The sequence below is a fragment of the Auxenochlorella protothecoides genome (genome assembly GCF_000733215.1).
Source record: "Auxenochlorella protothecoides strain 0710 unplaced genomic scaffold scaffold43, whole genome shotgun sequence".
Taxonomy (NCBI): Eukaryota; Viridiplantae; Chlorophyta; class Trebouxiophyceae; order Chlorellales; family Chlorellaceae; genus Auxenochlorella; species Auxenochlorella protothecoides.
The window spans coordinates 78,814-105,608 of NW_011934226.1; the positions used below are offsets into that span (position 1 = coordinate 78,814).

General features: G+C 66.9%; 8 protein-coding genes across 8 annotated transcripts; 4 read left to right on the forward strand and 4 right to left on the reverse strand.

Moving 5' to 3' along the window:
• Positions 1 to 167: 167 nt before the first annotated feature.
• F751_3937 (GPCR-type G protein 2) lies at positions 168 to 2,159 on the forward strand (the record flags this gene model as incomplete). The annotated part of the gene is made up of 4 exons (XM_011399847.1): positions 168 to 367; positions 580 to 592; positions 779 to 1,450; positions 1,752 to 2,159. The coding sequence occupies 4 exons, from the start codon at positions 168 to 170 to the stop codon at positions 2,157 to 2,159; spliced, it is 1,293 nt and encodes a 430-aa protein (XP_011398149.1).
• A 326-nt stretch (positions 2,160 to 2,485) lies between these two features.
• F751_3938 (Palmitoyl-protein thioesterase 1) lies at positions 2,486 to 4,400 on the reverse strand (the record flags this gene model as incomplete). The annotated part of the gene is made up of 5 exons (XM_011399848.1): positions 2,486 to 2,692; positions 2,900 to 3,097; positions 3,349 to 3,426; positions 3,779 to 4,113; positions 4,268 to 4,400. The coding sequence occupies 5 exons, from the start codon at positions 4,398 to 4,400 to the stop codon at positions 2,486 to 2,488; spliced, it is 951 nt and encodes a 316-aa protein (XP_011398150.1).
• Positions 4,401 to 4,793: 393 nt separating this feature from the next.
• Positions 4,794 to 6,472, reverse strand: F751_3939 (putative histone-arginine methyltransferase CARM1; the record flags this gene model as incomplete). Its single annotated transcript, XM_011399849.1, has 4 exons — positions 4,794 to 5,064; positions 5,280 to 5,662; positions 5,855 to 5,968; positions 6,203 to 6,472. 4 exons carry the CDS (start codon positions 6,470 to 6,472, stop codon positions 4,794 to 4,796), a joined length of 1,038 nt encoding a protein of 345 aa, XP_011398151.1.
• A 1,084-nt stretch (positions 6,473 to 7,556) lies between these two features.
• Positions 7,557 to 9,511, reverse strand: F751_3940 (Vacuolar protein sorting-associated protein 72-like protein; the record flags this gene model as incomplete). Its single annotated transcript, XM_011399850.1, has 7 exons — positions 7,557 to 7,739; positions 7,990 to 8,157; positions 8,522 to 8,607; positions 8,710 to 8,732; positions 8,875 to 8,936; positions 9,206 to 9,299; positions 9,405 to 9,511. 7 exons carry the CDS (start codon positions 9,509 to 9,511, stop codon positions 7,557 to 7,559), a joined length of 723 nt encoding a protein of 240 aa, XP_011398152.1.
• A 747-nt stretch (positions 9,512 to 10,258) lies between these two features.
• F751_3941 (hypothetical protein) lies at positions 10,259 to 10,927 on the forward strand (the record flags this gene model as incomplete). The annotated part of the gene is made up of 2 exons (XM_011399851.1): positions 10,259 to 10,418; positions 10,650 to 10,927. 2 exons carry the CDS (start codon positions 10,259 to 10,261, stop codon positions 10,925 to 10,927), a joined length of 438 nt encoding a protein of 145 aa, XP_011398153.1.
• A 607-nt stretch (positions 10,928 to 11,534) lies between these two features.
• Positions 11,535 to 22,970, forward strand: F751_3942 (Serine/threonine-protein kinase ATR; the record flags this gene model as incomplete). The annotated part of the gene is made up of 23 exons (XM_011399852.1): positions 11,535 to 12,177; positions 12,700 to 12,986; positions 13,529 to 13,705; positions 14,121 to 14,291; positions 14,448 to 15,239; positions 15,474 to 15,619; positions 15,944 to 16,244; positions 16,480 to 16,779; positions 16,865 to 17,053; positions 17,281 to 17,598; positions 17,722 to 18,100; positions 18,359 to 18,488; positions 18,990 to 19,066; positions 19,267 to 19,793; positions 20,060 to 20,134; positions 20,321 to 20,427; positions 20,689 to 20,762; positions 20,920 to 21,047; positions 21,247 to 21,548; positions 21,835 to 22,146; positions 22,253 to 22,334; positions 22,455 to 22,599; positions 22,825 to 22,970. 23 exons carry the CDS (start codon positions 11,535 to 11,537, stop codon positions 22,968 to 22,970), a joined length of 5,808 nt encoding a protein of 1,935 aa, XP_011398154.1.
• A 105-nt stretch (positions 22,971 to 23,075) lies between these two features.
• Positions 23,076 to 26,313, reverse strand: F751_3943 (Guanine nucleotide-binding protein subunit beta-like protein 1-like protein; the record flags this gene model as incomplete). Its single annotated transcript, XM_011399853.1, has 6 exons — positions 23,076 to 23,237; positions 23,449 to 24,163; positions 25,266 to 25,358; positions 25,581 to 25,686; positions 25,870 to 25,936; positions 26,059 to 26,313. The coding sequence occupies 6 exons, from the start codon at positions 26,311 to 26,313 to the stop codon at positions 23,076 to 23,078; spliced, it is 1,398 nt and encodes a 465-aa protein (XP_011398155.1).
• A 221-nt stretch (positions 26,314 to 26,534) lies between these two features.
• On the forward strand, positions 26,535 to 26,783 carry F751_3944 (hypothetical protein; the record flags this gene model as incomplete). Its single annotated transcript, XM_011399854.1, has 1 exon — positions 26,535 to 26,783. The coding sequence occupies one exon, from the start codon at positions 26,535 to 26,537 to the stop codon at positions 26,781 to 26,783; it is 249 nt and encodes an 82-aa protein (XP_011398156.1).
• Positions 26,784 to 26,795: the final 12 nt, after the last annotated feature.

The following is a 26,795-nucleotide window of genomic DNA, read 5'->3' on the forward strand; positions in this document are numbered from 1 at the left end:
TCCCAGGAAATGCGCCAATCCCCATGTTACCAATTCGTGTCCCGGAAATTCATCGCATCGCGGCCATGCCCGCACCTCCAGCCCTCCTTTGATGACCTCCAGCCTGCCCCTACCCGGTGTCGGGCCCCAGCGCTGGTACCCCCGTGGGGGTCCCTCCCCCACCTGGCATGCTGCTTGACCTGGTCTTGGCCTTCAGCGCCGGGGCACTGCTCTTCTGGGGGGGATGGACCTACCTCGAGCGCAGCGGCGACGGCGTGGGTGGGGGCCTGGACAGGGCCCAGCACGCCCTGTTCGCGGGCGTGTTTGCCCTGTCCTCCCACCAGCTCTTCCTCCTGCTCTGCGAGGTCCTGGACGTGCTGAACCCAGGGTGAGCGTCGTGCTCTGGCTGTCCCACTGTGGCCGCCGACCTGGATCGCTGAGACTGTTGAGTTGTTGTTGACCTCTCTGTGCAACTCGTCGGCAGCGCACCACCCTCTTGCTGCCATCTGTTTCCCCGGGCAACAGTACACCGCCTCTTCCATGGCCGCTCACACCTCCAACGAACCCCCTCATCCTCCTGCGTGCAACAACCCAACGCAGGCTTAGGATCCTGGTGTGGCGCGCGGACCTGGCCCTGCTCCTCCTCCTCCTCCTCCTGGTCCTGCCCTTGTATCACACGCTGCGCCTGGCCCGGCGCCGCCTCCCCGGCCCGCCAGCCCTCGCCCTCGCCCTCCTGCTCACCCTCCTCTTCCTCCTGGCCTTCTGGCGGCTGGGCCGGCTGGTGCCCGGCGGGTCCGAGGCCCAGCGCGCCCAGCGTGCCGGCCTCCTCCTCCCCATCGTCGCGCGCGTCGGTGCGCTGGGCGTGGTCCTCGTGGCCGTGCTCTCCGGCTACGGCTCCGTCACCCTGCCCTACACCTACATCTCCCTGTTCATCCGCCCCGTGGAGAGCGGGGAGGTGGCGGTGGGGGAGGAGCGACTTGCCGCCGCGCGCGCCGCGCTGGCCGACAAGCGGCGCCGCATCGAGGTCCTGGAGTGCGGCTGCGCGGCAGAGGCGGGCGACGTCCTGGCCGGCGGTGCGGCGGGCACGGCGTCCAGCCCCGCGTCGGGGCACTCGCTCGTGCGCTGGGTGTCGGGCGCGTTGCGCCCGGGACCGGGGAAGCGCGCGCTGGGCACGCTGCGCGCCGAGGCGGGCGCGCTGGAGTCGCTGGTGTCGGCGCTGCGCGCCGAGGCGGCCGAGCTGCGGCGCGAGCGCCGCCGTGCGGCACGCGCGCGCACGGCCTCCGGCCACGCCCGCAATGCGCTGGGCTACCTGCTGTCGCTGTACTGCGTGTACCGCATGCTGGCGGCGGCCAGGAGCCTGCTGTGGGGCGAGCCGGGGCGTGGGGCCGACCCGGTGGGCACCCTGGTCAGGGTCGCGGTCGGGGTGCTCACGCGCGGGGCGGTGCAGGTGGACACCCACATCCTCTCCCAGGTAGGATTGTGTGTGTGTGTGTTAAGAGGGGGGCAGGCGATGGTCGACGGGGTATCATATGGAGAGTTTCCCCGCGGAATGTCTGACTTTTTCTTGCCACTTGCCTGTGCTCCGCTACTCCAACATTTGCATGCGGATTCTGGGCAGGATGGCCCCCCAATGCTGCCGCCATGCTGCCAATCCTACGCCATGAGCCTCCCCCCCATCGCTCATCTGAGCAGCCGCCAGGGCGCATGCCCGCCTGCCCATCCCCTCACCCCCCCCATTCCCCTTTCTTCACCCCTCCCTCGTGCAAAAACAGTACATGACGCTGGCCTTCGTGGCGGCCATCTCCGTCACCTCCCTCCGCGGCTTCCTGCTCAACGCGCAGCGCGCGCTGAGCTGGCTGACCGGCGCGCGCCGCGCCGCGCCCCCCGTCTTCCTCCTCACCGAGCTGTTGGGCTTCCACGCGGTGTCCACCCTCCTGCTCCTGCGTCGCCAGCTGGCGCCGGCCCACCGCGCGGCGGTGACCGCCGCGCTCGGCGGCAGCGGCAGCGAGGGCACCGCCGACCTGCCCCTGGACGCCTTCAACGCCTGGTTCAACCGTCTGTTCCTGGGCGCGGCGCTGGCCTCCATCGCGCTCTACTGGACGGCGGTGCGCCAGGCTCGCGCCGAGGCCGCCGACCGCCTGCCCCTGTATACGCCGCACCGCCGGGCGGCCGAGGAGTGAGCGTGAGGAGTGAGCGGTGACAGCGTGAGGTGCAATGCCCTGATTGCGCTGGAAATCCCCTCTTAAGAATCTCTTGCATTGTAAATATTTCAAGTTAGGAGAGGAGGAGGGCCAAGGTGGCATGCCATGACTCAGGCAGGGGAGAGTCGCACGGCGCAAGGAGCAGTCTATGCACATTGTCGTGCAGGGAGCAGGGGCGTGCAGCAGGGTCGCAAGGGTGTCAGGGAGCAGGGAGGGGCAGTGAGGGAAGGCGCATATGGCTAGGTGAGAGCGTGGCACCCGTCAAGAGGGGGTGTAGACGCGGGGTGCCCGCATTGCCATCTGCATCACGCAGTGCGGCTGGGATGCGTGGCGGCAACCCGGGCGTCGGCCACGGGCACCGCCACGTGTGGCAGGACGTGCTGCTCAAACCAGTCCAGAGTGAACTGCATGTGGAAACCGGGGCAGTTGGCGAGCGTCAGGCGCCCAGACTCGTTCAGGGTCCGCAGCCCCAGGCGGTCGTCGCGATACGCTGCGCTTTCCTCCATCGATTCCTGTGGGCGGCAGGCGGTGGGAAGGCATGGGGCCCCCGGCTGTGCAAGGCTGTTGGGAGGGGCACGGCACCCGAGATGCTGGTCCAGCCACAAGAGAATGCCCTGACTGCAAAGGGGCGCCGCAGGTGAACAGTCACTACCACTGCGATGCTGCCGCCCCATCCACGCCATTCCACCGCCCTCTTCCCAGCACCAAGGCCAGCTCACCGTGTGCGTTCCGTTGTAAAACCCAAACTGGGAGCTCTCGCGCGGGACCACGGTGAGGTCGTTGTCAAACTGGTACAGGACCAGGCTGCGGAGCGATGTGAGGGCGGCCACGTAGCTGCTGTTCCTCGCATCCCGATCGTTGTTGATGTCAGCCAGAAAGCCGGAGGTCTCCCTGTACCAGTCCAGGTGGTATGGGTCCTGGGGGCGCGGGAGAGGGGAGGGGTCTCCTCATTGGAGGCGCGGCCTGCGCTGTACGAGTTCCATGGAAGGGAAACCTCGGAGACAAGGGGTTGCGAGGCAGGGGGAGGACGGCGAGCGTGCATGTCGGGCCGTTCTGGACCATGCGAACAGTGAATATCCAGCAATCACACTCTGTAGTGAACAATTGAGGGCCCCTGGGGATCATGTCTGCTCACAATTTTGAACCCACCCCCTCTGATCACCCTCACCTTGAAGTACTGGGCCTGGAGGAGGTTGTGCTGCAGCCAGGAGTAGTACACCCCATGCCCCAGCAGCGCTTGCATGGCCTGTGCGGGGGCAGGGAAGGAGGGGATGGGGGTGTACTGCGGCGAGGGGCAAAGCAGGCGTCTTATAGAACCACAGCAGCAATGCTACCAGACACCCACCAGATGCGTTGCCCTCAATTCTGGCGTGCAAGACATCTCAACCAAGGACCTATGCACACACAGATGATCCGCTGGCATTATTGCTCTGCCCGAGACCCTCGTCCCTGCCCCCAATGCATCCCTTCCCCTCCTGTCCACCACCCCCCCACCCCCCACCACAACCCCACCACCAGAGTTCACCCCTCTGTGAGCGCACCTTGCACCAGCTCCAGGCGGCCCCCGCCCCGCCGCCCACGTCCCAGCAGCCAGGGACGTCCATGACACCCTGGTGGGGCGAGCCCATCGTGATCAGGGTGTGCATGGCCGGCGCGCCTTCCCCCGTGCAGCGCTCCAGCAGGCCGCGCAGGAGCAGGCCGCCCTGGCTGAAGCCCACAGCCACGTAGCCGCCCGCCAGCTGGGGCAGCGCGCGTAGCGCTTCGCAGGCGGCCCGCACCTGCGCGTTTGCGTCGCCGAAGTAGGTGGAAAGCACGTCGGCCGACTCAGTGGCGCCGGTGGCCACGCTGTGCACGAACACGCCGGGCAGGGCACGCTGGATGCGGTCCTGCACCGCGCCGATGCCCTGGGGGTTGCAGCAGGAGTCGCCCATGCCTAATGTGGGGAGAGAGAAGGGAGGTCTCAACGATGTGGGTATGTGAGTGACGCCGGCAGGCCCTGGGCGAAGGGCTGCTGCAGGGAGCTCCTGGCAAGATGCACAGGGGTTAAGCAACTCCCGCATCATGAAGCTCAAGTCTATGTGCCGTACCATGCCATAGAACGATGGGGAGGTATGGGCCGGAGGGCAGGGCGAGGCGACTTGCTGGGGTGTCTCGGATAGCTGCACCGAGCGAGGCAGAGGACAGCAGGAGCACCGCCAGGATCAGGCACCCGTGACCCATTGTGGCGAAACCCGAGCGTCTAAAACGGCACCCAGGGGGAGTTGTGACCATGCGGGGGAGGGCCCGAGCGTGGTCAGACGCCTCCGAACCCTAACGCGGAGGAGTTCAACGCACACTGCCTCACAGCCCCACGAGTCTCGAATGCTGTCACAACAGTAGAGTTGCGAACAGCAGGATGCATTTCATTGTAGGGGAGAGAGTGGTAGAAGAGCATGTACGGTATCATGTGTGGTCGCGCGACCGGGGTGTCGGGCGATCTGGCCGAGACAGCGCCAGGAGCAGGTTCCGGCAGGGCTCGCGCTCTGCTCAGCTCCCGGATGCCGCGCCGAAGAGTACCATAGTCAGGCGCCTCACTATCGAGGCTTTATTGGGTGGAGATCAGGCTGCGCCTGGTCAGGTGGATGGCCCCTGCCCCGCCTCGGCCGCCATTTGCTCGTAGGTGGCCTCTGCACCGTTGGCCACCGGGATCCACTGGTTGAGCTGGCGGTAGTAGGGTTCCTTGAGGTCGTACCTGCCGACAGAAACGGGGGAGGCGCCGCTGGACAGCTCCAGCGTCACATCGTACGACTGCCGGGAGTGTGCCAGCAGGTGCAGGCGGCCGGTCAGGGTGTCACCAGCCTTGGCCACCTGCACGGGCTCCTGCAGCAGGCATCTCAGCTGGAACCTGTGGGCGCCGAGGGGGTGGGGGACCTTATTGCACGGGGGTGATGCGGCATGTCAACAGGGCAGGAGCGGGTGAAGAAGGGGGCATGCAGACCCGGCTCCGACCCTGGCTGAGTGCATCGTCACGGGCCTAGACCTTGCCATACTCATACCACACGCCTCCAGGTGCCTCGGGCCAGGGCATGCACTTCCCTCAACAAGAAGCCCAGCGCGCACCAGTGCGTCGTGGGCAGGCCGGGCGCGGTGGAGAGCCAGCGTGGCGCCTGCGACCCCTCGAACAGCACGTCAAACCAACAGGCGAGGCCATGCACCGGCCCCGGCGCTGCCACCTGCAGACTCAGAGGGATGGCCAGCTCGCGCAGGTCCTCGGGCGCCGCGGTGGCAAAGTCGATGGTGCGCTGCGCGGTGTTGGAGACCAGGGCGCCGGAGGGGATGGCGTCCACCACCACCTGGCCAAAGTAGCCGGCCGTCGCCTCGGCCTCCAGGCAGCTGAGGTCCAGGCCGAAGAAGTCGGTGGCCTTCCAGAAGGCCGACCGCGCCATCACCTCGGCGTGCAGGTATGGGTCCGAGAAGCCGGCCACGTGGATCCGGCCCAGGCTCTTTTTTTATGTAAGAGGAAGGGGGAAGGGAGGTTGTGGGTGCTGGGGACTGGGAATGGGCGGGGAGCGTGTGGCATCGCAGCGGGGGGTTTGGACTGTCACAGCCGTTCCGGCACATCAACAACCCTGGTCAACACCCCAGCGCCCCATCAGTCCCTCCTCCCGGACTGCGAGCAACTGCCACCGACTCACGGGGAACATCTTGCCGCCGGGCTTCATGTGCTTGTCCCGGGCGGCCAGGTACGACTCTATCATGCGCTCATTCACGAGCAGCGTGCCCATTGGCTCCGAGATGAGCACGTCAACCTGGCGGCCCAAGGAAGAGGGAAGGGTTGGAAGGGGCTTGTGCGTGCTTGGCCTAGGGTGCCTCAGCCTCTCCTCGGAGTGTGCAGGCCGCAGGCAGGCTCTGCAGCCCTGCCGTGCAGCGCAGGTGCCCCCGCCAGAGCGGGCCCCGCTGCTGTTGCTGGGCTCAACCCCTTGCCCCGCCTCTTCCACATCCCACACCCAAAAAACCACCCAAAGCAGTTCGCCCTTGCACACCTTTTCCGGCAGCTCCACATCCTCCACCCGGCCCTGGATGACGTGGACTATGCCCGCCAGGCCCGGTTGCGCCTGGACTAGGCGCCGTGCATACTGCGCGGCGGGGGAGGCCTCCACCGCGTACACGACGCGCGCGCCGGCCCGCGCGGCGAAGAGCGAGAGCACGCCCGATCCGGCGCCGACGTCCAGCACGGCCTTGCCCGCAAAGTCGGCGCCGTTCTCGGAGATGGCCGCGTGGTAGGTGCCGGTGCGCAGCGCGTCCGCCAGCATGTTCTGCTGGTGCTGCAGCTGGCCGTAGTAGTGGAAGTAGAGCTCTGCGGACCCGGCGTCGGTGCGGGCGTCAAAGGTGCTGGGGGGGGTGGGGCAGGGGGTGGGGGTGCCAGGGGAGCCGGTTTTGGGGGAGCCCGCCCGGCTCGCCCTTGGGAGGGGAGCATCCTGACCGGGTGCTGGCGCCCCGAGGGCGCGCACCAGGGCGACCACCTCGGGAGAGGGGTCGGGGATGGAGTACTCCAGCCCGCCCGGGCCCAAGGCTACACGGACCTCCGGCCCCACAAAGCGAACCTTCCGAGGTGTGAGGAGCGGCGAGTCATGCTGATTCTGGAGTCGTCAAAGAAGCTACTTTGGGTCAAATATGTGTACTTCCGCCCGACATCTCCCCTGCGCGTACCTCCGTGCCCTGCAGCGTGCGCGCAGTGACACCGTCCACCTGGACTTCCAGCCGGTGGGCTCCCTCGTGGACCGCTCCCAGGCGGAGCTGAACGTCGCTCAAAACAGGAAGGGTGCCGTCCAGGGGCAAGAGAACGGCATCGACTGCGCCGGCTGCCACTCCTGACGGACCCATCCCACCCACCGGGCCGTCCCTGGCCGTCGACACTCCCGACTCGAACACCGGAACCCAACTGGGACTGAAGATCTAATGTGAGATATTTTCCGACTGGGCGTGCAAAGAACGCTCCGACGGGTCATAGTCGAAATGCGCGCATGCGCAAATCTGCCAGCGTGTGATTGTTCAATTCCCGAAAGGGAGTTGCACCGACCTTGGCAGTATGTGGCAGGCTGGGGTTCTTCACAGATGGGCATTCAAGGAGATAGGATTGCTGAAGCTCAACTTCTTTCCCTGGGTAGGGGAGGCATTGTGCTTAACCTCCAGACACCAGCATTGGTCGAAATCATCTGTGCAGTGTGAGTTGTCCTAGAATTGCATCGACCTCCTACCGCACACCCACGAACACTGTGCTAGAGCCTATCATCAACGTCCAAGATACATGGGTATTGTTTGATACAAACAGGTCAGTCTGGGAATGCGGCGCTAAGCCATGCATAGTGGGGTGGCATGCCCAGCACACCACTCCCATCAGGCCCTCCCCTGGCGCAGGAGCCTGAAGGCCTGCAAGTCTGCATAGGGGGCCCCGCTCACTGGATCCCGGTAGCGGGCCAAGGCGCCCGTGACGGCGCAGCGAGCTGGCGGGGGAGGCTCGGGCGCCACTTGTCTCTCCAGCTCCGGCGGCAGCGCCATGTTTCGCACCTCCAGGGTGGTCTGTGTGGAGTGAGTTGGCCTGGGCTAAGCCAGCAAGAGGGCCACAGGCACCGCCAACAGGATTGCGCTTGCAGCAGTGGTGTTTCGTAGGGTTCCTGGAGGTTCCGCACGGCAGGCGCACAATAAAACAGGGAGTTCCCCTGCCCGCTCCGGAGACGCTTCAGGTGCACAGCGTCGTCTGGCTGCAAATCAGCTCTGCAGAACCTCCCCAACCTCCTTCCCCTCCCACCCCGCACCCCCTTTGAGTCACCTGTTCTGTGTCGCCTACACGCCGTGAGGCCCAGCGCAGCATGGGACCCACGTATCGCGTGCGCTGGACGTCGGCCGACGCCCTGACCTCGGCCGCGGCGGCCTCCAGCGCCGCGAGAGAGCGCAGGTTTTCAATCTCGGTGCGCGCCGCCTCTGCTAGCAGCTCCGCCTGCGTCAAAGCGCGCGGGCCCGGGCCGGCGCGGGCCGGCCGGCGCACCCGAGCCTGGATGCACCGACAGTGGGAGGGATGGGCATGGAGGGGAGGTTTCTCGTGACATCAGTCAAAGCAGTGCGGCTGGACGTTCTGTTGTCACAAGTCCATATAGCCTGGGGAAGGATGCAGCATTGCAACCCAACACTGCCGCCGGGTCATGGCTGATTCAGGCCCCTCGCACCTCCCCAGCCCTGTGAAGCCACCCGCAGTCGCTTCACTGCACTCTACAGGACAGATTTCAGACTACTGCTGATACTCCTCATACTCCACTTTGCCCAAGGAATTCCCCTCCTCTCCCACACCTGAACCTTCCTCACACCTGATCATTTGCCCTCCTGCGCTCCGCCTCCCCATCCTCCACCCGCGCGCGTGTGGAGGCGCGCACGCCTCGCCTCTCCCCCGGGTCTAGGGACGGGGAGGGGGAGGGAGCCAGGGATCGGCGGCGCGGGGCCCCTGGGATCGAGGCAATTGCTGGCCGCTTTGGGCCCAGGGCGCCCGACCTCGCACCCGGCGGCTTCAGCGCCTTCCTCCTGAGTAACGAATTGCATAGGGAGCATGTGCATGCTGGTCCAGCCTTCTGCATTCATCCACGCAGCTGCACACGGCATCATTCCATCACCGACATTCCAAGACAAGCTCTACTCTGGGCCAGGTGCAACAGCATCCACCCACTTGGGTTCGCGGACCGCCGCCTCGGCTGCATCGCTGTCCTCGCCGGAACCAGGCTCCTCCTCCTGATTTGAGCGAGGGGGTGTGTTACAGAGGATGAAGAGCGGGGAGGGGCAAGTAGACGGGGAAAGGGGCAGGCAGCTGAATAAGAACTCGCTCGTTGGCTCTTCATCATCTCATATGTCAAGGAGGACCCTTTCGCAGATGCATCAGCAACCCCTCCTTCTGTACGTGCACTTGCACCCCATTCCTGCTCCTCAAGCACCGTATCATAAATGGTCCTCATGACCCATTCTCCTCGACCATGTAGCTTCCATCGCCCCCATTCGCTCACCGGCTCGTCAAAGTCTTGGTCCAACCTGTCCTCCGGCTCACTCTCGGTTTCATACGCTTCATCTGCCGCCTCCTCTGCAAAGAACTCCTGGCCCCTGTGGTAGGGAGGAGGGTGAGCTTCGGGCTGCAGCCAGGTGACAGTCTCCGGACGCAACAGATCGCTCCGCTCTGTTCTCCAACACACCAAACCTCCTGCGCACCAGAAGTCCTGGTCGCCATCCTCGTCCTCCGCCAGGACTTCCCCCGCTGCGTAGCGGTTGGCTCGCGTCTTGCGGTCTGGCATCTCTCGTGTGGTGAGCCCGCCCATGTCCAGTCGCGGCTTACGGCCTGGCCGGCGAGGGGGTGGGGAGTCCGAGCCGGAGGCCTCGCTCCCGCTCTGCCCCTCCTCTTCCTCCTCCTCCTCTTCCCCTTCGTCATCGTCATCAGATGCTTCATCACTTCCCGACGCCCTGGCCTCCTCTTCCTCAGTGCCGCTCCCCCCCTCCATCTCTACATCGCCTGAAGAAGGCGTCAGTTCTTCCTCCCCGATGTCTCCAGCGGTGGCCTGGCGAGGAGGAGGTGGTGCAAGCGATGCTCAACGCACACACGTTGCAACGCGCTCGCGACTGGCTGAGCTAGAATAAAATACTCCTACCTCTTCTGACTCGGCGCCCGTTCCCCCGCGCATCCCCCGCTGGAGGCGGGGTCTGCAGGCTCCTGGAGGCAACTGGCAACCAGACCCCAGCACAGGACTCAAGGCATCGGCGGGTGTCAATACATGCTCTGGTGCCTGCATACACGAGTACCAGTGATGTCTCAGCGAATCGTGCATCGCCAAGGACAGCGTAGATCGCTGATCTCCCCCCCCGAAATCGGGCGCGCCCTGCCCACTATGTGTCGGCAGCAGCTTGCACATTCGATTTGGTAAATGTCTCTGCTCCAACGCACGCTCACACGAAGAAGCTACAATGCATGTGATATATTACATGCTTGCCTCCCTGAGAGGCGGGCCGTGAGACCGTTGCCAAGCTTATTGTACGGGCACGCCCCTTGATCACTTACTCGGCCGGGCGCCATGGCGGGGGGTTCCAGCCTGATGCGGCTGATGCAGCAGATTGCCGACACCCTGATTGTGGGACGAGACAGCTCCAGTCAGGAATCGGATGGGCCTGTGGCCCGTCGTCTGCGATCCGTGCTGATCAGTCTCCTGGATGCCATGGCGGAGTCCCACCCAGGTGTGATCTGGATGGGGAGGGAGGCAGGAGAGGCACCGCTGCTGACTATTAACATCCTTGTACACATGCTATGATCCTGCGCTTATGGCATACAAGCATCCTTTCATCATCCCATAAACGAAAAGTACTGGGGCGAGGGCGCACATCTTCATGCTCATCTGCAATCATTCCGAGCCAGCAATCTGACACCGGCTCGCCACCTCCTCTTCCCTTCAACCCCTCCCCGCACAGGGCAGCGGGAGACGTCCTCGGTGCTCAAACTCCTGCTCCTGGTCCTCACCCAGGCCCCCGCCCTGCTCATAAGTCCCGGGGACGAAGGAAATGCCGCCCTGACAAACATCATCGCGCGGCTGCTGGCCCTGGTGGCCAGCCCCGAGTTTGCCCCTGCCCGGCCGGCGCTGGGCGACGCCGTCCGCGCCGCTCTGGCGGCTGCCCGGAAGCTGTCCCCGCCCACACATGCCCGTCTGGCGGCGGGGCTGGCGACTCTCCTGCAGGGTGGGTCTGAGTGAATGGGGGGGTTTCATGAGTGGGAGGTTCCAGGGTGCAGGAGTCCGGGGCCTGGCAGCCGCTGCTGGGCATCATTCCCGGTTGTCGCTCCCAGCAAAACAGTCCTCAGGCCCCGCAAAGACCTCACCGCGCCCTACCCCTGGCCCTTTGCATCCACCGCTAGCAGACGTCCTGGCGGCCAGCGCGCCGCCCGGCGCCCCGCTCGTCATCCCGCTGCCCTTCGCGCCCGATCACACCCTGCGCCTGCCCGATGCCGAGGCGCGGGGGGGGGTGCTGGCAGCCGCGCTGGCCGCGCCTTGCGAAGCTTCCCCCACCGCGCTGCGCTGCGCCTGCCGCTGCCTGCACCTGCTGCCGCCAGCCTGGGGCGCCGCCGCCCCGGCCCTGCGTCTGCTGGCCGGCGGCAGCAGGAGGCACGCCGACGCGCTGCGCGCGCTGGGCTCGCTGCGCGCCGCCCTCGACCGCCACGGCCGGCTCTGGGGGGCGGGGGAGGCGGAGGCCGCGCTGTGCCTGCTGCGCCGCGCCGCCCAGCGCGCGGCGCGTGGGGGCCTCGGGGCTGTCCTGGTCCCTGATCTTTTAGCTGCTGGCTTTCGGCTGGCGTCCCTGGGGTTGATGAGTGAGATTCAGGGCCCTGGCGGGTGCGGGGACGGCCAGGCTGGGGGCGCTGGCGTACGAGACCCCGAGGTGGGGATAGGATCCCATCATGGCGACGCGGAGGCTCTTAAGAAAGCGGCGCGGGAGGCCATGCGCTGCCTGGAGCGCCTGGCCGCGGCCTGCCCCGCCGCCGCCACCTGGCCCTGTTTGATGAGGCACCGCACCGAGTTGCTCGCCGTGCTTGGTGCGCGCGACGCCCTGTTGGTGGCGGCCGCGGCGTCGCTGGTCGCGCAGTCCGCGGGAGAGCAAGGCGGCTGGGTTGGTGCGGCAGACCGAACACCATGTGATCTGGAAGCAGCCCGGCAGCTGCTGGAGGAGGCGCGGCGCGGTGCGTGCGGCGCGAATCGCTGGGACTGCGCGGTGCCCATGCTCGCCGCCGCCGCTGCAATGGGACATGGCGAGGATGGCACCGCACTGCAGCGTCTGGCCGCCGCGGTCGCGGCCGACATTGAAGGAGGGGTCTGCCGCGGCAACGCACGGTACCCTAGCTCCGCAGCGAGCATGGCGCGGCTGGCGGCCTGGGGCCTGGCCTGGCTGGACCCCGGCAGCCCGCCGCTTCAAGCCGCGGCGCAGAGGCTGCTGGCGGCGCCTGGATCAATCGGTGACCCAGCAACAGAGGACAGGGTCGTGCGTCTGGCAGCAGCTCACGCCGCCCTTGGCGTTGTGGTAGCACTTTCGCCGGCAAGTGCGTCGCAGAGCGCCCCGTCCGCTGCGAGCCACAGTGCCTGTGCAGCAGCCCTGGCGGCTGTGCAGCGGGCGTGGGGCTTAACAAGTGCGAGGCCTGCGGTTGCCTTCTTGGCGCCCTTTGCGTGCCACCTGGCGACGGCGGCGGGTGGGGACGGCCCCGCGGCAATCAATCTCCTGCACTCGGCGACCGAGGAGTGCCCCCGCGCGGCGGCCGCCGGCCTGCACCGCTTCCTGAGCGCCGCCTGCCGGCCGCCTGAATGCGCCGACGGCGGCGCGACCCTGGCGCGGGCGGCGCTCGGCGCCGTGGCCAGGCCTGCTTGGCGTGGCGTACCCCGGCGACGCGACCCTCTCGCTTCCACATTTGACTCCGGGCCGCCGTCCCTGGCACGGCGCGGGTGGGCCTGGCTGGCTGCCGGCCTGGAGCGAGCCGTTGCAGGTCCCGAGCCTTCCGCCGCGCTTTCCTCGTCGTCGCTGGTCCTGGCCGTCGGCCTGTTCCTGCGCCACTGCCCGCCGGACCGACTGGAGGGCGCGCGCCCTCTGGCAGAGTATACCCTGAATGTCTTGGCATCGGGCGACGCCGCCGCAAGAGCAGCGGCGCTGCGCGTCCTGCTCGCCACGGCTTCCGCGCAGCTGCCGCTGGCGCTGGCTGCGCGCGCGCCGCACCCGGTGCCGACGCCGGAGCGGGAGGCTTGCGCCGCGCGGTGCCAGCTGGACCTCATCCAGGTGTGCGTATGTTGGAGGGGGTTGTCGGGAGGATGGAGGTTGGGAGGGAAAGGAGGGAAGTTGGGCGCACGAGGGGCGGGAAGGAAGGGGCCTTGGTGCCTGGCGCTTGGCTGGCGGGCTGCCCCATGGCCTGCGCAGGAGCACCTCTTCTGAACAAGGTAACCCTGCTCTCCCTCCATTCCACGCCTCTGATGGGCTTCCAACCATGTTTTCTTCCCTCTTCACTTCTATCCCCCGATTCCAACACCCCCCACCTTCGAGCCACCACTCTCCCGACTCCACCAACACCCCCTCCGGCGCAGGCCCTGCGCGCGTCGCTGCAGGATGGCGCCGCCCCCGCCCGGGCCCGTGCCACGCTGCTGACCGCGGTGGGCGTGGCCGGCGAGCGCGCGGGCCTGGCCCCCGCGCGCCAGCTGGCGGCGGCCCTGCTGCTGCTGGGGCTGGACGACGAAGACCCCGGCGCGCGCGCGGCGGCGGAGCGCGGCTTCCTGGCCCTGGCCGCGGCCCAGGGCGCCGGCGGCCGCGCTTTCCTCCTGCTCCAGCCCGCGCTGCTGGCGCTGCTGGGGTGCCGGGCGGGACGGGAGGCGGCGCTGCTGCCGGGCGTGGCGGCCGCGGTGGGCCTGGCCCCTGCGGCCCTGGCGCAGGCCACCCTGCCCCACGCCCTGCCCCCGCTGATGGAGAGTGGGGAGCGCCAGGACCTGGACGCCCTCATCGCAGCGGTGAGGTTTGTGATTGGATTTATGGGGGTGGAGGGGGCTGCATGGTCTGGTACGGGGTGGGAGTGGGTGTGGAAGAGGGTGGGTGTTCTTCAGGACGATGTCGGTCAGACACATGGCCTTCCCAAGAGTCGTAGTGCATATGTATTGCAAAGCTGTGGCGGCCTCTTTGCTGGCATGAGCATATGTGCTGCGACTGGGGACGGTAGCGGAGCGCGTGTCCCTCCTTGCGCCAGGGACTGGGCTGAAGGATGTCCGCCATGGGGTCCGTGCCTGTGCCCGCTGCCAGCCGCAGCAGGGACCCCCGCACGGCCCCCGCCAGATTCCTTGTACTCCTCCCCCTCCCCCACCCAGAGCCTCCCTCCCCCACCCAGCCTACCACTCACCCCACCCAGCATCCCACTCCCCTCCCCGCCAGACTGGCTCCAGCCCCAAGGAGGTCATGCTGGAGCAGGGGCATCACGTGCTCGCCTCCCAGCTCCTGCGCGGCTCCGGCGCCTTTGACCCGCTCATCGCACTGAGTGAGGAGCTGACGGGCATGACCTTCCTGGAGTTCCTGCGCGCCGCCATGCCACGCACTCTGGGCGAGGTGATCTGGCGCGGCGGCGGGCTGGCGGACTGGGAGGCCAGGGGGGTGGCGGCAGGGGCGGGCGGCGGCGGCGCCAGCACACCAGCGCCGCCGCCGACCTCGGGCCCCTGCCCCTCCCCCTCCCACCCCGACGCGCCGCCGCCCGCCGTCGTGGAGCGCGTCTCGCGTGTGGTGCTGGAGCTGGGCCGGCTGGCGGCGCACCGCCGCAGCGAGGTCCCCGCCAGCGCCACCGACTTCCTGGCGGAGGGCGACCACGTGACACGCACGCTGAAGGAGCTGGGCGACCGCCTGGACGCGGCGCTGCCGGGACCGAGTGCCCTGGAAGGCGTGCATGCCCGGGCCGGCCAGACGAGAGGCGGCGGTGGCCGTGGCGGCGGCAGCAACAGTGGCGGGGGTAGTGCCAATTTTCCCGTCGATACCAATGTTTGCACGTCACCGTGCCCGCCACGCGCCGGGCCCGACGCTCCCCCGGCGTCGTCGCGGGGCGAGGACGCGGTGACGGCGCTGCGCTGCGTGGCGCTGCTGGCGGAGTTGACGGGGCGCCACGTCACGCGCTGGCTGCCGCAGCTGGCAGCGCTGCTGGCGCGCGGGTGCGGCGCCGGCGCGCCGCGCGCCGCGCAGTGCGCCGCGCTGGCCGGCTGGACCGGCCTGCTGCGCGCGCTGGAGGGCGTCACCCCCCGCGCGCTGCGCGCGCTGTCACGCCAGGCCGGCACCTGGGTGCTGCCCTGCCTGGCCGCCGGCGGCGCGCCCGCGCGCCGCGCCGCGGGCGTGCTGGCCCTGCTGGCCGACGCGGCGGGGACGACGCGGGTGCTGCCGCCGCTGCCGGACGTGCGAGAGTGCGCGGTGCTGCGCGCGCGCGCCGCGGCTGAGCGCGGCGGCGACGGTCCGGACGTCGCGCTGGCGGCGCTGCTGGAAAGCGTGGAGGACGAGTCGGCCGCCGTGGCGGGGGTTGGGCTGGTGTCGCTGGCCGCGCTGCTGGCCGCCCACCGCGCCTGGCTGGCGGGGCTGCTGCAGGGCAGTGGCGGCCGCCCCGAGCTGGCCAGCAGCAGCATGCGAAGCACCGGCCGGCCGGCGAAGGGCGCCGAGGCCGGGGACGGGGCGGGTGCCCCGCAGGGCGCCTCGCCGGGCGCCACGCCGGGCGCCGCCCACGCGACGGCGTCCCCCGTCACGCGGCTGATGCAGGCCCTGCTGCGGCACTGCGAGCAGCAGGCCTTTGGCGCGCTGGACCCGCCCGCGCGCGCCGCGCTTTCCTCCTGCCTGGGCCTGGTGGGCGCCGTGGACCCCGCCCGCCTGGGCCTGCCGCGCCGGGAGCCGCCCTCCATGGCTCGGTAGGGTCCCTTTTGTCCTATTGTTTTTTTTCGGGGGGGGGGGGGGGGGGAGGGGAAGGAAAGGGGAGAGGGGGAGGGAAGGGCCAGCCGGAGGTTGCAGTATGTCATCACAAGGTTTCCTTTCAGGGAAAAGATGAGCATCTGGCTGGCCTGGCACGGCGGCTGCACATCTCGATGTGCGCGCTCTTTGCAGGCGCTCGACCGAAACTGTGTATTGGTGCCAGGCTTGACGCGCCACGGCAATGTTCCGGCCCTGTATCCCTTACTTCTTCATTGGTAACGAACCCCTCTCCATTTACCCACCCTCCTTCCCAAAAAATTCAGCTCCGACGGGGAGCTGGTGCTGCAGGTGGTGCAGGCGCACCTGCTGCGCTTGCTGCGCAGCGCCACCAGCCTGCAGGCCCTGGACGCCTGCAGCTTCGGCCTGCAGGAGATCCTGCGTGGGTGCGGGCACCTCGTGGCGGGACCGGATGGGTCCGCCTCGCAGGAGCGCGGCGGCGACTGGGCCGAGGCCGGCGGCGAGGAGCGCGCTGCGCCGCGGGCGAAGCGGGCGCGTCGTGGCGGGTCCAGGACCCCGCCACCGTCTGCCAACCCTGTCCTCGCAGCCCTACCCGAGGACGCCCAGGTTTGTGCATTTGGGGGGGGTGTTTCGGGGAATAGGGGGCACGACTGCATTGTCCCAGGCTAATCGGGGAAGAGGGGGTGTGCAGGGCATCAGCGCGAGCCACCTACCCCCCGCGGCGCTTAGACATCTGATGTACAGGCGCCCTGAAGCAGCAGGGTCCTCCCACTCCCCGGCAAAGTATCTAACTAGTCGCCACCCAGACGTCTCTCACACCCAGATGCACCCCCTCATCCAGACGATCGTACTGCCGTACCTTGACTCCAAGTACAGCGTGCGCAGCGCGATCCGGCGCCCCCCCGGCCCCGTCTTCGCCGGCGGGGAGGCCAGCGGCGCGCGCCTGACGCACCGCCGCTGGCTGGCGCTGTGGATGACGACGCTGGCGGAGCACCATGCGCGCGGCCCGCTGCAGCCGCTCTTCGCGGCCGTGCTGCCGCCGCTGCGCCACGACCTCACCCTCTCCCTCTTCCTCCTGCCCTACCTCGTGCACTCTGCCGTAACCGACGGCGGCGAGGCCAGCCAGGCCGCCGTCCAGCAGGTGGAATTTCGGTGTGGGTTTGTGGGTGGGCAGGCAGCTTCGCCGCCCCCCCTTGAAACACACCCCCAAACCCCTGCACCTGCAGGAGCTGGCGGCGGTCATCGCGGGGGGGCCGGGGTCGGCGGAGGGCGTGATGTGCCTGCAGACCGTGTTTGGCCTGCTGGACACGCTGCAGCGCTGGGTGGAGGACGCGCGCGTGTCTCGTGCGCGTGGCGACCCCGCCGGCGGGGGCCAGGCCGGCACCGACGGCGAGCGCTGGGCGGCGCTGGCGCGGGTGCTGGAGGCCGTGCCCCTCGACGCTTTAGCGCAGGCGAGCTTGATGGTTTTCTCAAAGAAAAGGGGGAAGGAGGGGTGGCGAGGGGTTGGCTGGGGTCCAGGGCTGCGGGGAAGAGAGCGTTGATCGGGGGCATGCGTTTGAAATGAAGGTGTTACGTTGCATGCCAACTGTGTGCCCAGTCACACGCCTCCACCCACCCAACCCCATCCCCACCAAGCACGCAGGCGGCGTTCAGCTCGGGCGCGCACGCTCGCGCGCTGCAGTACATGGAGCTGCACCTTCGGTCCAGGGTGGGCGGCGGCCTGAACCCCTGCGCGCGCACCAGCCACACCTACGGCGAGGCGCAGGTGGCCTTCCTCAAGGAGGTGTATGGGCGATTGGAAGAGCCGGACGGCATGGAGGGCCTGCTCAAGCTGTGCGGGGCCGGGGCGGCGACCTCCTCTGGGCCGCTGGCGGCCGCGCTGCAGACGGGAAACTGGCCCGACGCCGCGGTACTCGAAGAGCTGGAGGAAAGCGCGGGCGATGGTGGTCAGGGAGAGGGGGTTGCCGACAGACGCAATGCCGGTGGTCCCCCCCCCCCACGCCCGGCCTCGCTGCCGCCCTGCACGGCCGACAGGCTGGAGGGGCTGCTGCGCGGCGGCCGCGCGCGCGCCCTGCTCGTCCAGGTGGAGGGCCTGGCGGGGGCCACGGCCGAGCCCGCGCTGCCGGCTCTGGCGGCGCTGGGCGCGGCGGCTGCCTGGCGGTTGGGCGAATGGCAGCTGTCGCGCAAACTGGCACGCGTTGCTGGGGAGCAGCAGGACCCCGGGCGTGCGTGGGAGGTTGGCATGGCCCGCCTCCTCACCGTCGCGGCGAGTGGGGGTGGTGCGGGAGGAGGTGGCCGACCGAGCGCACAAGCCCATTGCAACGCCGCCTTCGCCACCGAGCTGGCGCGCGTCAGGGAGGAAAGCATGGCGGCGTTCCTGGGTGCCGCGTGCGAGTCGTACGCGCGCGCCTACCCCTGCCTGGCCAACCTGGCCGCGCTGCAGGAGCTGGAGGACCTGGCGGGTGGGTCGAGGGTTCGAGGCTTCAGGGGAGGGGGGCGGGGGAAAGGGCGTGCATGCCCGACAGGATTGTGCGCATTCCTCCGATATTTCCGGTGGCCAAAGGGGGTGTGGCGCCGGGGTTCTCGATGGCATCTCGACGGCACTGGTGCGCGCCTCCTTCCACTGTTCCTCCTCGCAATGCACCAAAGGCTGTTCCCATCGAGCACACAAACAAACACACCATCCCGCCCACACACCGACAATGACCCACCGCACACAGCCTGGCTGCCGGCGTGCCGCACGGCGGGCACACCCCCCCTCCCCGTGGACCTCCCCAACAACCTGGCCCTGGGCTGGACGGCGCGCCTCGCGGCCAGCCAGCCCACGCTGACGGTGCGCGAGCGCCTGCTGTCCCTGCGCCGCGCCGCCGCAGGCCTGGCCGGCGACGGCTGCGCGGCCGCGCGGTGCTGGCTCGCGCTGGGCACGCTGTGCCGCACCAACGGCGAGCACGCCGCGGCGGCCAGCGCGGGCCTGCACGCCCTCCGCGCCGGCGTGCCGGGCGCCATCCTGGAGCGGGCGGCGCTGCTGGCGGAGGCCGCGCCGCCCTGGAAGGCGGTGGAGGAGCTCCGGGCGCTGGCCGCGGGGCTGGCGGGCGGCGCGGGGGCGGGGGATGATATCGTCGAGTGCGTTTGTTGCTTGGATAGGGAGGGGGGCAGGGCAGGGCGGTGGTTTGGGATGCAGTCATGATTGGGCCTTGAGGATGTGGAGGGCCGCGCAGGCCTCCAGATCTTCCATCGCACATGAGCAGTGGCATGGCCTCTGTGAATGTCCTCGAGCCACCATCAAACAAAGCAAACCTACACGCCTCTCCTCCTCCCTCCGCCCACCAACTCCACCCCCTGAACCTCCAGGTGCCAGGCTGGAGTGGTCGTGAAGCTGGCCCGGGTGATGGCGGACTCGGGGCAGGGCACGCAGGACGACATCATAGGTGGGCCTGGGGTGGTGTGACGATGCCATGCGTGGGACTGTTTTCCTGCCTGCAGGGCACGCGCCAGAGTTGCCAGACGCAGAGGACTGGCAGGGGACCCCGGGTGGTGACTTGGAACATGTTGTGATGCGCAACAAGGGGACGCCGGAACCCATGCCATCCGAGCCCCAACCACACGTCTCACCCCCACCAACCCGCAGGCCTGTTCCAGCGCGGCATCTCGCTCCAGCCAGGCAAGGAGGACGTCTACTTCCGCTACGCCGTGTTCCTGGACAAGATGCTGCTGGACGCGCGGGCGCGGCAGCGGGGCGAGACGCGTGCGGCCGCGGGGAAGCACATGGACCGTCTGCACGGCCGGTCCAAGCTTAAGCTGGGCGAGGACCGGCCCTACCTGGAGATCCTGCTGGAGGTCCTGCGCATGTACGGCCGGGGCCTGGTGCTGGGCAGCCGGCACGTCTACCAGGCCCTCCCCCGCCTGCTCACCCTCTGGTTCGAGCACGGCGGCGGCGGCCAGGGAGGCCCAGCGGCGGCCGCCCCCAGCGCCAAGGACCGCGAGTGTGCGGCCGCCGTGGCGGCGCTGATGCAGGAGCTGGCGCGCAGCGTGCCCCTGCACGTCTGGCTGACCGCGCTGCCGCAGCTCACCTCCCGCATCTGCCACCCGGATGCCGAGGTGGCGGGGGTGACGCGCGGCATCATCACCCGGGTGACCCAGGTCTACCCCCACCAGGTGCGGTAGGAAAGGGGGGAAAGGGGGTTTACGAGGCTTAGGGTCTTGGAGTCGGCTTGAATGGAAGGGGCGAGGGTATGATTCAGACATAACACCAGGCATGGAGAAGCTTTCAGACCCTGTTCATCCTGGCTTGACGAGGGAGTCTACTCTCACTCAGCACGGCACCCTGTGTGGTAGGCCTGACCCTGCTAAAGCATGGCGGGGTGTGTTTGCCAGGGTTCCTCCCTCCTTTCCAGAGCCCGCCTCGACCTGCACACCCACAGGCACTCTGGGCGCTGGCAGCAGTGTCCAAGTCCGGGGTGGCCTCCAGGCGGTCTGCCGCCAATTCCATTGTCCAGGTGGCCGCATTTGCTGGGCTTGCTGAATGAGGGGGGGAATGCACTGTTTGTACTTGCATTTCCTTTGTATTGCTGTGACCTGTGGTCATCCATGCATGGCATCGTGCGCTAACATCTTACCAATGAAATCCCTTGGGTGGTTGCTTTCCACCCCCACATCTCAGTTGCCCCACTCTCCTCCCGCAGGCTGCAAAGAAGGCTGTGTCCGGCGACAGCGAGCGCCGCCTCTTCTCGGAGATGGGATCTTTCTGCGAGCAGCTGATTCGACTCTGTTTCCACCAGGCCCGGCAGAAGTAAGTGGTATTGGGGTGGCGAAGGGGGAGGGGGAGGATGGAGGGACCCCTGATTGCATCGTCTTCCCTCTGATACAATCAGCATGATCAGGTCTTGGACAGTCAGGGCGCCGGCCATTGGACATAATCTCTAATAGTGGCCGCACCTGTTGCCGCCAAGCTCGTTCGATTTCAACCACCCCGTTGCGGAGCGTCGTGCTCTTTTGAGCGCTCAATCCCAGACAATGCCGATCACCCACCCTACCCGTGCGTCCCGTCCAGGATCTCAGCGCGAAAGGAGTTCAGTCACTTAGTGCGCACGTTCCCACTGCACGCCCTCATGCCGACCATGGCCGGTGAGTCATCGCTACTGGGGTAGATAGTATCCAGGAACTGGCGGTTCATGTGCTTGTGTGAGTTTTTTTTGTGTTGTTCTGCAATGTGACTGCGTCTCTACAGGCGCGGGATGCCTAGAGTTCCGGGCAAGGGACCCAGCCCCGTCCCCCTCCCCAGCTCTGACGGTGACGCTGCCGCCAGACGGCAAGCACATCCCCGGCTGGAGGCCCTTTGCCGAGCCCATCACCATCGCCGGGATGGAGGACGAAATCGAGGTGCTGCGCTCCCTCCAGGTCCCCAAGAAGGTAAGAATAATGTGCAGGAGGAAGGTGGGGAATGAGGCGGCTGTACCCCTGATGGTTGACGTGGAGATGTGCTCCCAGGACCAAGACACAAAACCTCGCCCGCGATGCCCTTCCAGCCCCCGCGTTGGCTGAGAATCACTCCCTCACCCCCCCTAACACCGCCTCTCCCACCCTCTTACACCCACACCAAACTGAATAGGTGTCCTTTTTGGGCTCCGATGGCCAGTCCTACACCCTGCTGGCCAAGCCCAAGGACGACCTGCGCAAGGACACGCGGCTGATGGAGGCCGCGGGGGTGCTGAACCGCCTGTTCCTGGAGGACCCTCGCGCGCGGCGGCGCGGCCTGAGCCTGCGTCGCTTCGCCGTGCTCCCCCTGACCGAGGACTGCGGGCTGGTGGAGTGGGTGCCGCACACGGTGGGCCTGAGGCACTGCGTGCAGGACGTGTATGCGGCGGAGGGCCTCTTCTCCCGCGAGACCACCAACGGCAAGATCAAGGCCATGTACGACGCCGCCGCGCAGGTGTGTGTGTGTGTTGGGGTGGGGTGGGGGGGTGGGGGTGGGTGCGGGGGGGTGTAGGAGGCGTCCAGAATATCCAAGGTGGCCGGGTCAGTACCGTTCGACTCGTTCCCCTCGCTGCCAGACAGCCTGAGATGCTGCCCTCCCAGGCATGCAGCGTCCGGCACGCCCACCGCTGGACTCCATCCAGCACTTCCCCCCGCATCACCTTGCCTCTTCCTATGAGCATCTGCCACCCCCCCTTCCCCCCCACCCCAACCAGTCCCGGAGCAAGGCAGACCTACTCGATGGCGTGCTGGCCCTCTTCCCCCCCCGCCTCCACCGCTGGCTGCTGAACAAGTTCCCCGAGCCCTCCGCCTGGCTGGCCGCCCGCCTCGCTTTCACCCGCACCGCCGCTGTCTGGTCCATGGTGGGGCACCTGGTGGGTCTGGGCGATCGCCACGGCGAAAACATCCTGCTGGACCAGGCCTCGGGGGACGTGGTGCACGTTGACTTCTCCTGCCTCTTTGACAAGGGGCTGACCCTGGAGAAGCCGGAGGTCGTGCCCTTCAGGCCAGTCCGAGGAAGAGGGGGGGGGGAGGGGTTGTTTTAGGTATGGGGGGAAGAGGACGGCACGTGGCTTCCGCGTAAGGGCATCGGCCTTCGTGCCAACATCCCCGCTTTCAAACCCTACCCCCTCCCCAAGCAGGCTGACGCAGAACGTCGTGGACGGGTGTGGCGTTACGGGCGTGGAGGGCGTCTTTGTGGCCGTCTGCGAGCTGACGCTGACGGTGAGCATGCAGGGGTTCAGTTCTGGGGGGGGGGGGGGGTGGATGTCAAGCAGTCGCCAGAGCGTCGTCAAACCCAAGCTCACGCGGGCATACTCTCTTCATGTTCGCTCGCCACCGCAGGTGCTGCGGCGGCACCAGGGCACCATCCTGAGCGTGATGGACACCTTCGTGCACGACCCCTTGGTGGAGTGGGTGCGTGCGGGGGCCAAGAAGGACGCCGACGCCGGGAACCCGCACGCCCAGGATGCCCTGGCCACGATTCAGGGTGGGCTGGGCGACTGATTGTTACAGGGAGGGTCAGTAGGAGGTCGGGCCCTCCGGGGTTCTTGCGTGGCGGGCCAGTGTGGAGCAGTCCGACTTGAGAGCAGGCTTGCAAGCAGGGTGGGCGGGGCTCAATGGGGCACTCAGGTTTTGATCCGGGCCGCGCTCGGCACAGTGTGGGACATATTGTCAACGAAACCAAGTTCATTCGCCCCTGCCATCACTACAGGCCGGCTGCAGGGCACGCTGCTGGGTGTGAGCTCCACCCCCTGCCTCCCGCTGTCCTGTCAGGGCCAGGCTCGGCACCTCATCGAGGAGGCCAGCAACAAGGAGAACCTGGGGCAGATGTACATCTGGTGGATGGCCTGGTTCTGACTGGTCACTGGTGGATAGGGCGGCGGTGCGTGGCTGGCAGAGGTCTCTGCGTGGCAGTGCGCTCGTGGAGGGAGGGGCCCACGCCATCGAATGGGCGCTCCTGCCTCAGGGCTCGAGATCTCGTCCATCCTCTGGCTCGCTGCCTGCCTGCTTCTCTGCAAATGGGTACAGAATGTACAGTGCGATGCTGCCGTCCCTCGACCCTGTCGCCAGCAGGCCAGAGGCAGGGGTGCCAAATGCCAGGCATGTGGCGGACTCGGTGTGGTACTGCATACGTGGGGCAGGTGGGCAGGAGTGCGATTTGAAGTGCGCGGAGGATAGAGAGAGGGTTGTGGTGCCTTGGTCATGAACGGCATGCTGAGGTCTTCCTCCCTGCCCACGAGCCTGAGATTGAGCTCCAGATATTCAAGGTGCATCTTCTGCAATACAGACACCCCTGAGCACTGGATCAGATCAGTTCACTGCATTCCCCACTCACCGCGAGCGACGCCAGCGGCCGTAGGGAGGGGAAGGCAAAGACCCTGACCCGCCCGTCCCAGCCACCGAGGGCGAGGAGCCTGCCGTCGGAGCGCAGGGCCAGGCAGTTGACCCCGGCACTGGACAGAGGAACCCTCGTGCCCCTGCTGATCCGGGGCGCAGCCTCGGCCCATTGATGGTCGTCGTTGTGGGAACTGCCGTCCGACGTCGGGGCAGATGTCCTTTGATCCACCTCATGCTCCGTTTCACGCTCCGATTCACGCTTTCCTCCAAGCTCCAGCCTGAAGGGGAGCAGGGCAGCCCGCGGGCCGGCAGCCACGCCCCTCCCCCTCGCTGGGCAACGGGCCAGCGCCAGCAGGGGCTGCTTGGACAGCGCGCAGCTCGCCAGCGGGGCCGGCGGCTGCGCTAGCCGCCACAGGGCCAGCATCCCAGACTCGTACCCTGCCAGGACGTGCGGGCCGTCTCTCGTGCTCCAAGCACAACAGGCCAGGAGCGAGGTGAGCATGCCTGCTCCTTGGGGGGAGGGGACATCGACAACACGCCGCCCGGAGCCCGTGCATGCCACGGCAAAACCCTCGGCATGCGGCAGGACCAGGGCCGGGACGCCGGGACGGAGGCCTGGCAGGGGGGCGGCTGCCTGGTCGGGGCTGGGCGGCAGAATGAGGGCTGGGGCGGCAAAGGAGTCGCCTTCCCTTTGAATGTGTATCGGATTGCACCTGCAGGGAGAGAGGAAGGGGTGGAATGAGAGTCAACGTTCTGGGCGAGGGGGGAGGATCTTGATCTCCTCCTCCAGGATGCCACGCTGCAAATGTGGAGGCGTACAGCACCTGCTCATGAAAGTCTGAACCTAGGCGCACCTGGTCTCGCCGACTCCTCCTGCCCCGGGAAGCAAGTCGTCCGCCCTGTGCACTTGGGCTGGGCCACTGCGGCCCTGCGACACGATCCACTTGCCTCCTGGATCTCCGATCAGTCCAAGGATCCCAGAGAGAGGGTCATGGAGGGCAAGGGTGTTCACGGGGCGCATGCTTTCCAGAGACCAGACGGTGAGACTGCCGTCTGCATGCCTGTGTCCATGTGTACAAGTACCAAATTACCTCATCGGGACTTATTCCATCCCATGAGTGCATGAAAATTCAGACTTCGTGTTGTACTACCGGCTCGTGGCAGTGTAACCGCCAAATGCGGTTACTTCGTCCATGAAAGCCCACCACTATGGAGTGGGTCATGTGCCACTGGCTTCTTACCCAGCATACAGCACGCCTCGATCCTCCTGGAGGCAGATGGATTGCACTTCCTTTCCTTGAGCTCGCAGGACTGCAAAGGGATCGGGGACAGGGCGCTCGGCATCGCATCGCGCCACCTCAAGGTCCCTGTGTCGGACGCTTGGCCCGAGGGGCAGTGGAAGGTGCATGCCTGGTCGAGTTGCGGACCAACGCTATTTAAGCAGTGAAAACGTATTCTAATATATAGTGTGAGTGCCTCGGCTTCAGCGAAGGAGCGGATCATATACACAAAGGTAACCATGCAATGGACCGGAGAGAGCGCGCGGTAATACCACCATTCGAACCTGTCGCATCCTGATCCATGGCAGCGCTCCACTCCACATCCAGCGCTAGGGTAAAGGCGTGAGCAGCATATACCGGACGTGCGAGCTTACAAGACATGTTCAAAGAAATTGCTGAGGGAGCAGACGGCCCTCACCGCCTGCTGCCACGGCCCCTCCCGCGCCCGCCAGACCTGCCCCCACGGGGCTTGCCGCGGCCGCCGCTGCCGCTCCTGGTTGGGCCGCTCCTGGTTGAGCTCCTGGCTGCGCCGGACCTGGCGTCTCCCGCCTTGGCTGGCGATGCCTTCTTCCCATCCTCCTTGGCCAGCAGGGTTGCCACGGTGGCGTCCAAGCTGGCAATGCATTTCCTGTGCCGGGTAGGGGTGATTGCAATTGGTGAGGTCTAATTAAAGACGGATTCCATGCTTGCAACTGCTGCAGCCCCAAAGGTCCATGTATATACTCCAATGCATCCTGACGTCAGGCTGAGACGCCAAAACCGCACATGTCATCCAGCCATGCGCCAGACTCTGCATCAGGCACTCTGGGCCGAACCAGTGCTCCCCCTGCAAACTGCCAGTGAAACACACCTGTAGGAGACATCCTCCACGCTGCCATCCGGGCGGATGAGGTGGAAGCATGAGGTCTGGCGACCATCATACTCCTTGTTCTGCAGTTGGATGGCAGCCACGCCACCTGCCAGCTGCGAGGGCGGGGGGGGGAGGCAGAGAGCTGTTGTAATACGCATGTCACGTCCAGTCTGGCGACACCAGGCTGCTGCCGACCCAAGTGCCGCCAGCACGATGCATCAACTGATGCACGGCGAAACAACCTGTTTGAGCCCCAGCGGCATCACCCCAGGCAGCCACATGTCACCACCAGGCACCTTGCGCTCAGCATCGGGGTGCCCTTTCTTGATCAGCTCCAGGACCATGTGAAACTCGTACTGCAAGGAGGATGGGAGGGAAGATGGGGTGACTTGCTTGGTAGGATCCCACACCCCATGCCTCTATCCCTGGTATCTCAGACAATCGGGAACCCTGCACCCCATCCAAGCGTAAAGCGCACATCGTTGAGGTTCTGGTAGCTCCTCAGCTTGGAGTGTAGACCCTGGTAGTACTCGTGGAGGGCCGCCCCGTTCTCAAATGTACGGTACCCAACAGTGACCGGCTGGCTGGTGGATGGTGGCTCGACCTCCATGGCGTCGCTGCCCTCATCAGCGTCGTTCCCCTCGTCGGTACGTTGCTTCTTGGCATCCACACCTTCCACCTCAGGCTCCTCCAGGGGCCTTTTGGAGGCCTCGTCCACCACGGCCTCAGTCATGACGGCGGTGTCACTGGATGCCGATCTCTCGTCAATGAGTGCGGTGTTGCGGATATGCAATCCTTTAAATCAAGCAAATAGGGCGAGTTACCCTCTGTACAGATAAATGAGTGCAAGGCCCTGGCCCCGTTCTGTCTGGTTCCATACCTCAGCGCCCTGGTATTTTCCCGCGGAGTGAAGGCGCGGTGGAACCCGCTCAGACGGCGACAGTGAGCGCATGCATGATTCCTCGGCTCTCTGGGGCGCCCACGTATGCATGTAGTCGACAGCGGATAGACCACTCAAGCGTAGCATCGCATTGCAGCACCTCGCTCTGCGTTGCCCCACGCAGCATCGAGTTGCCCGGACGAACCCCGCATTCCGCAGGCGTACTGGTGCAGCACTTCCACTTCTGGTATCGAACGCCATTATCAGCACCTCCCGAAGTAGAGCACTCCAGCACCATATTATATATCCAAGACATCTACTAAATACACGCGCAC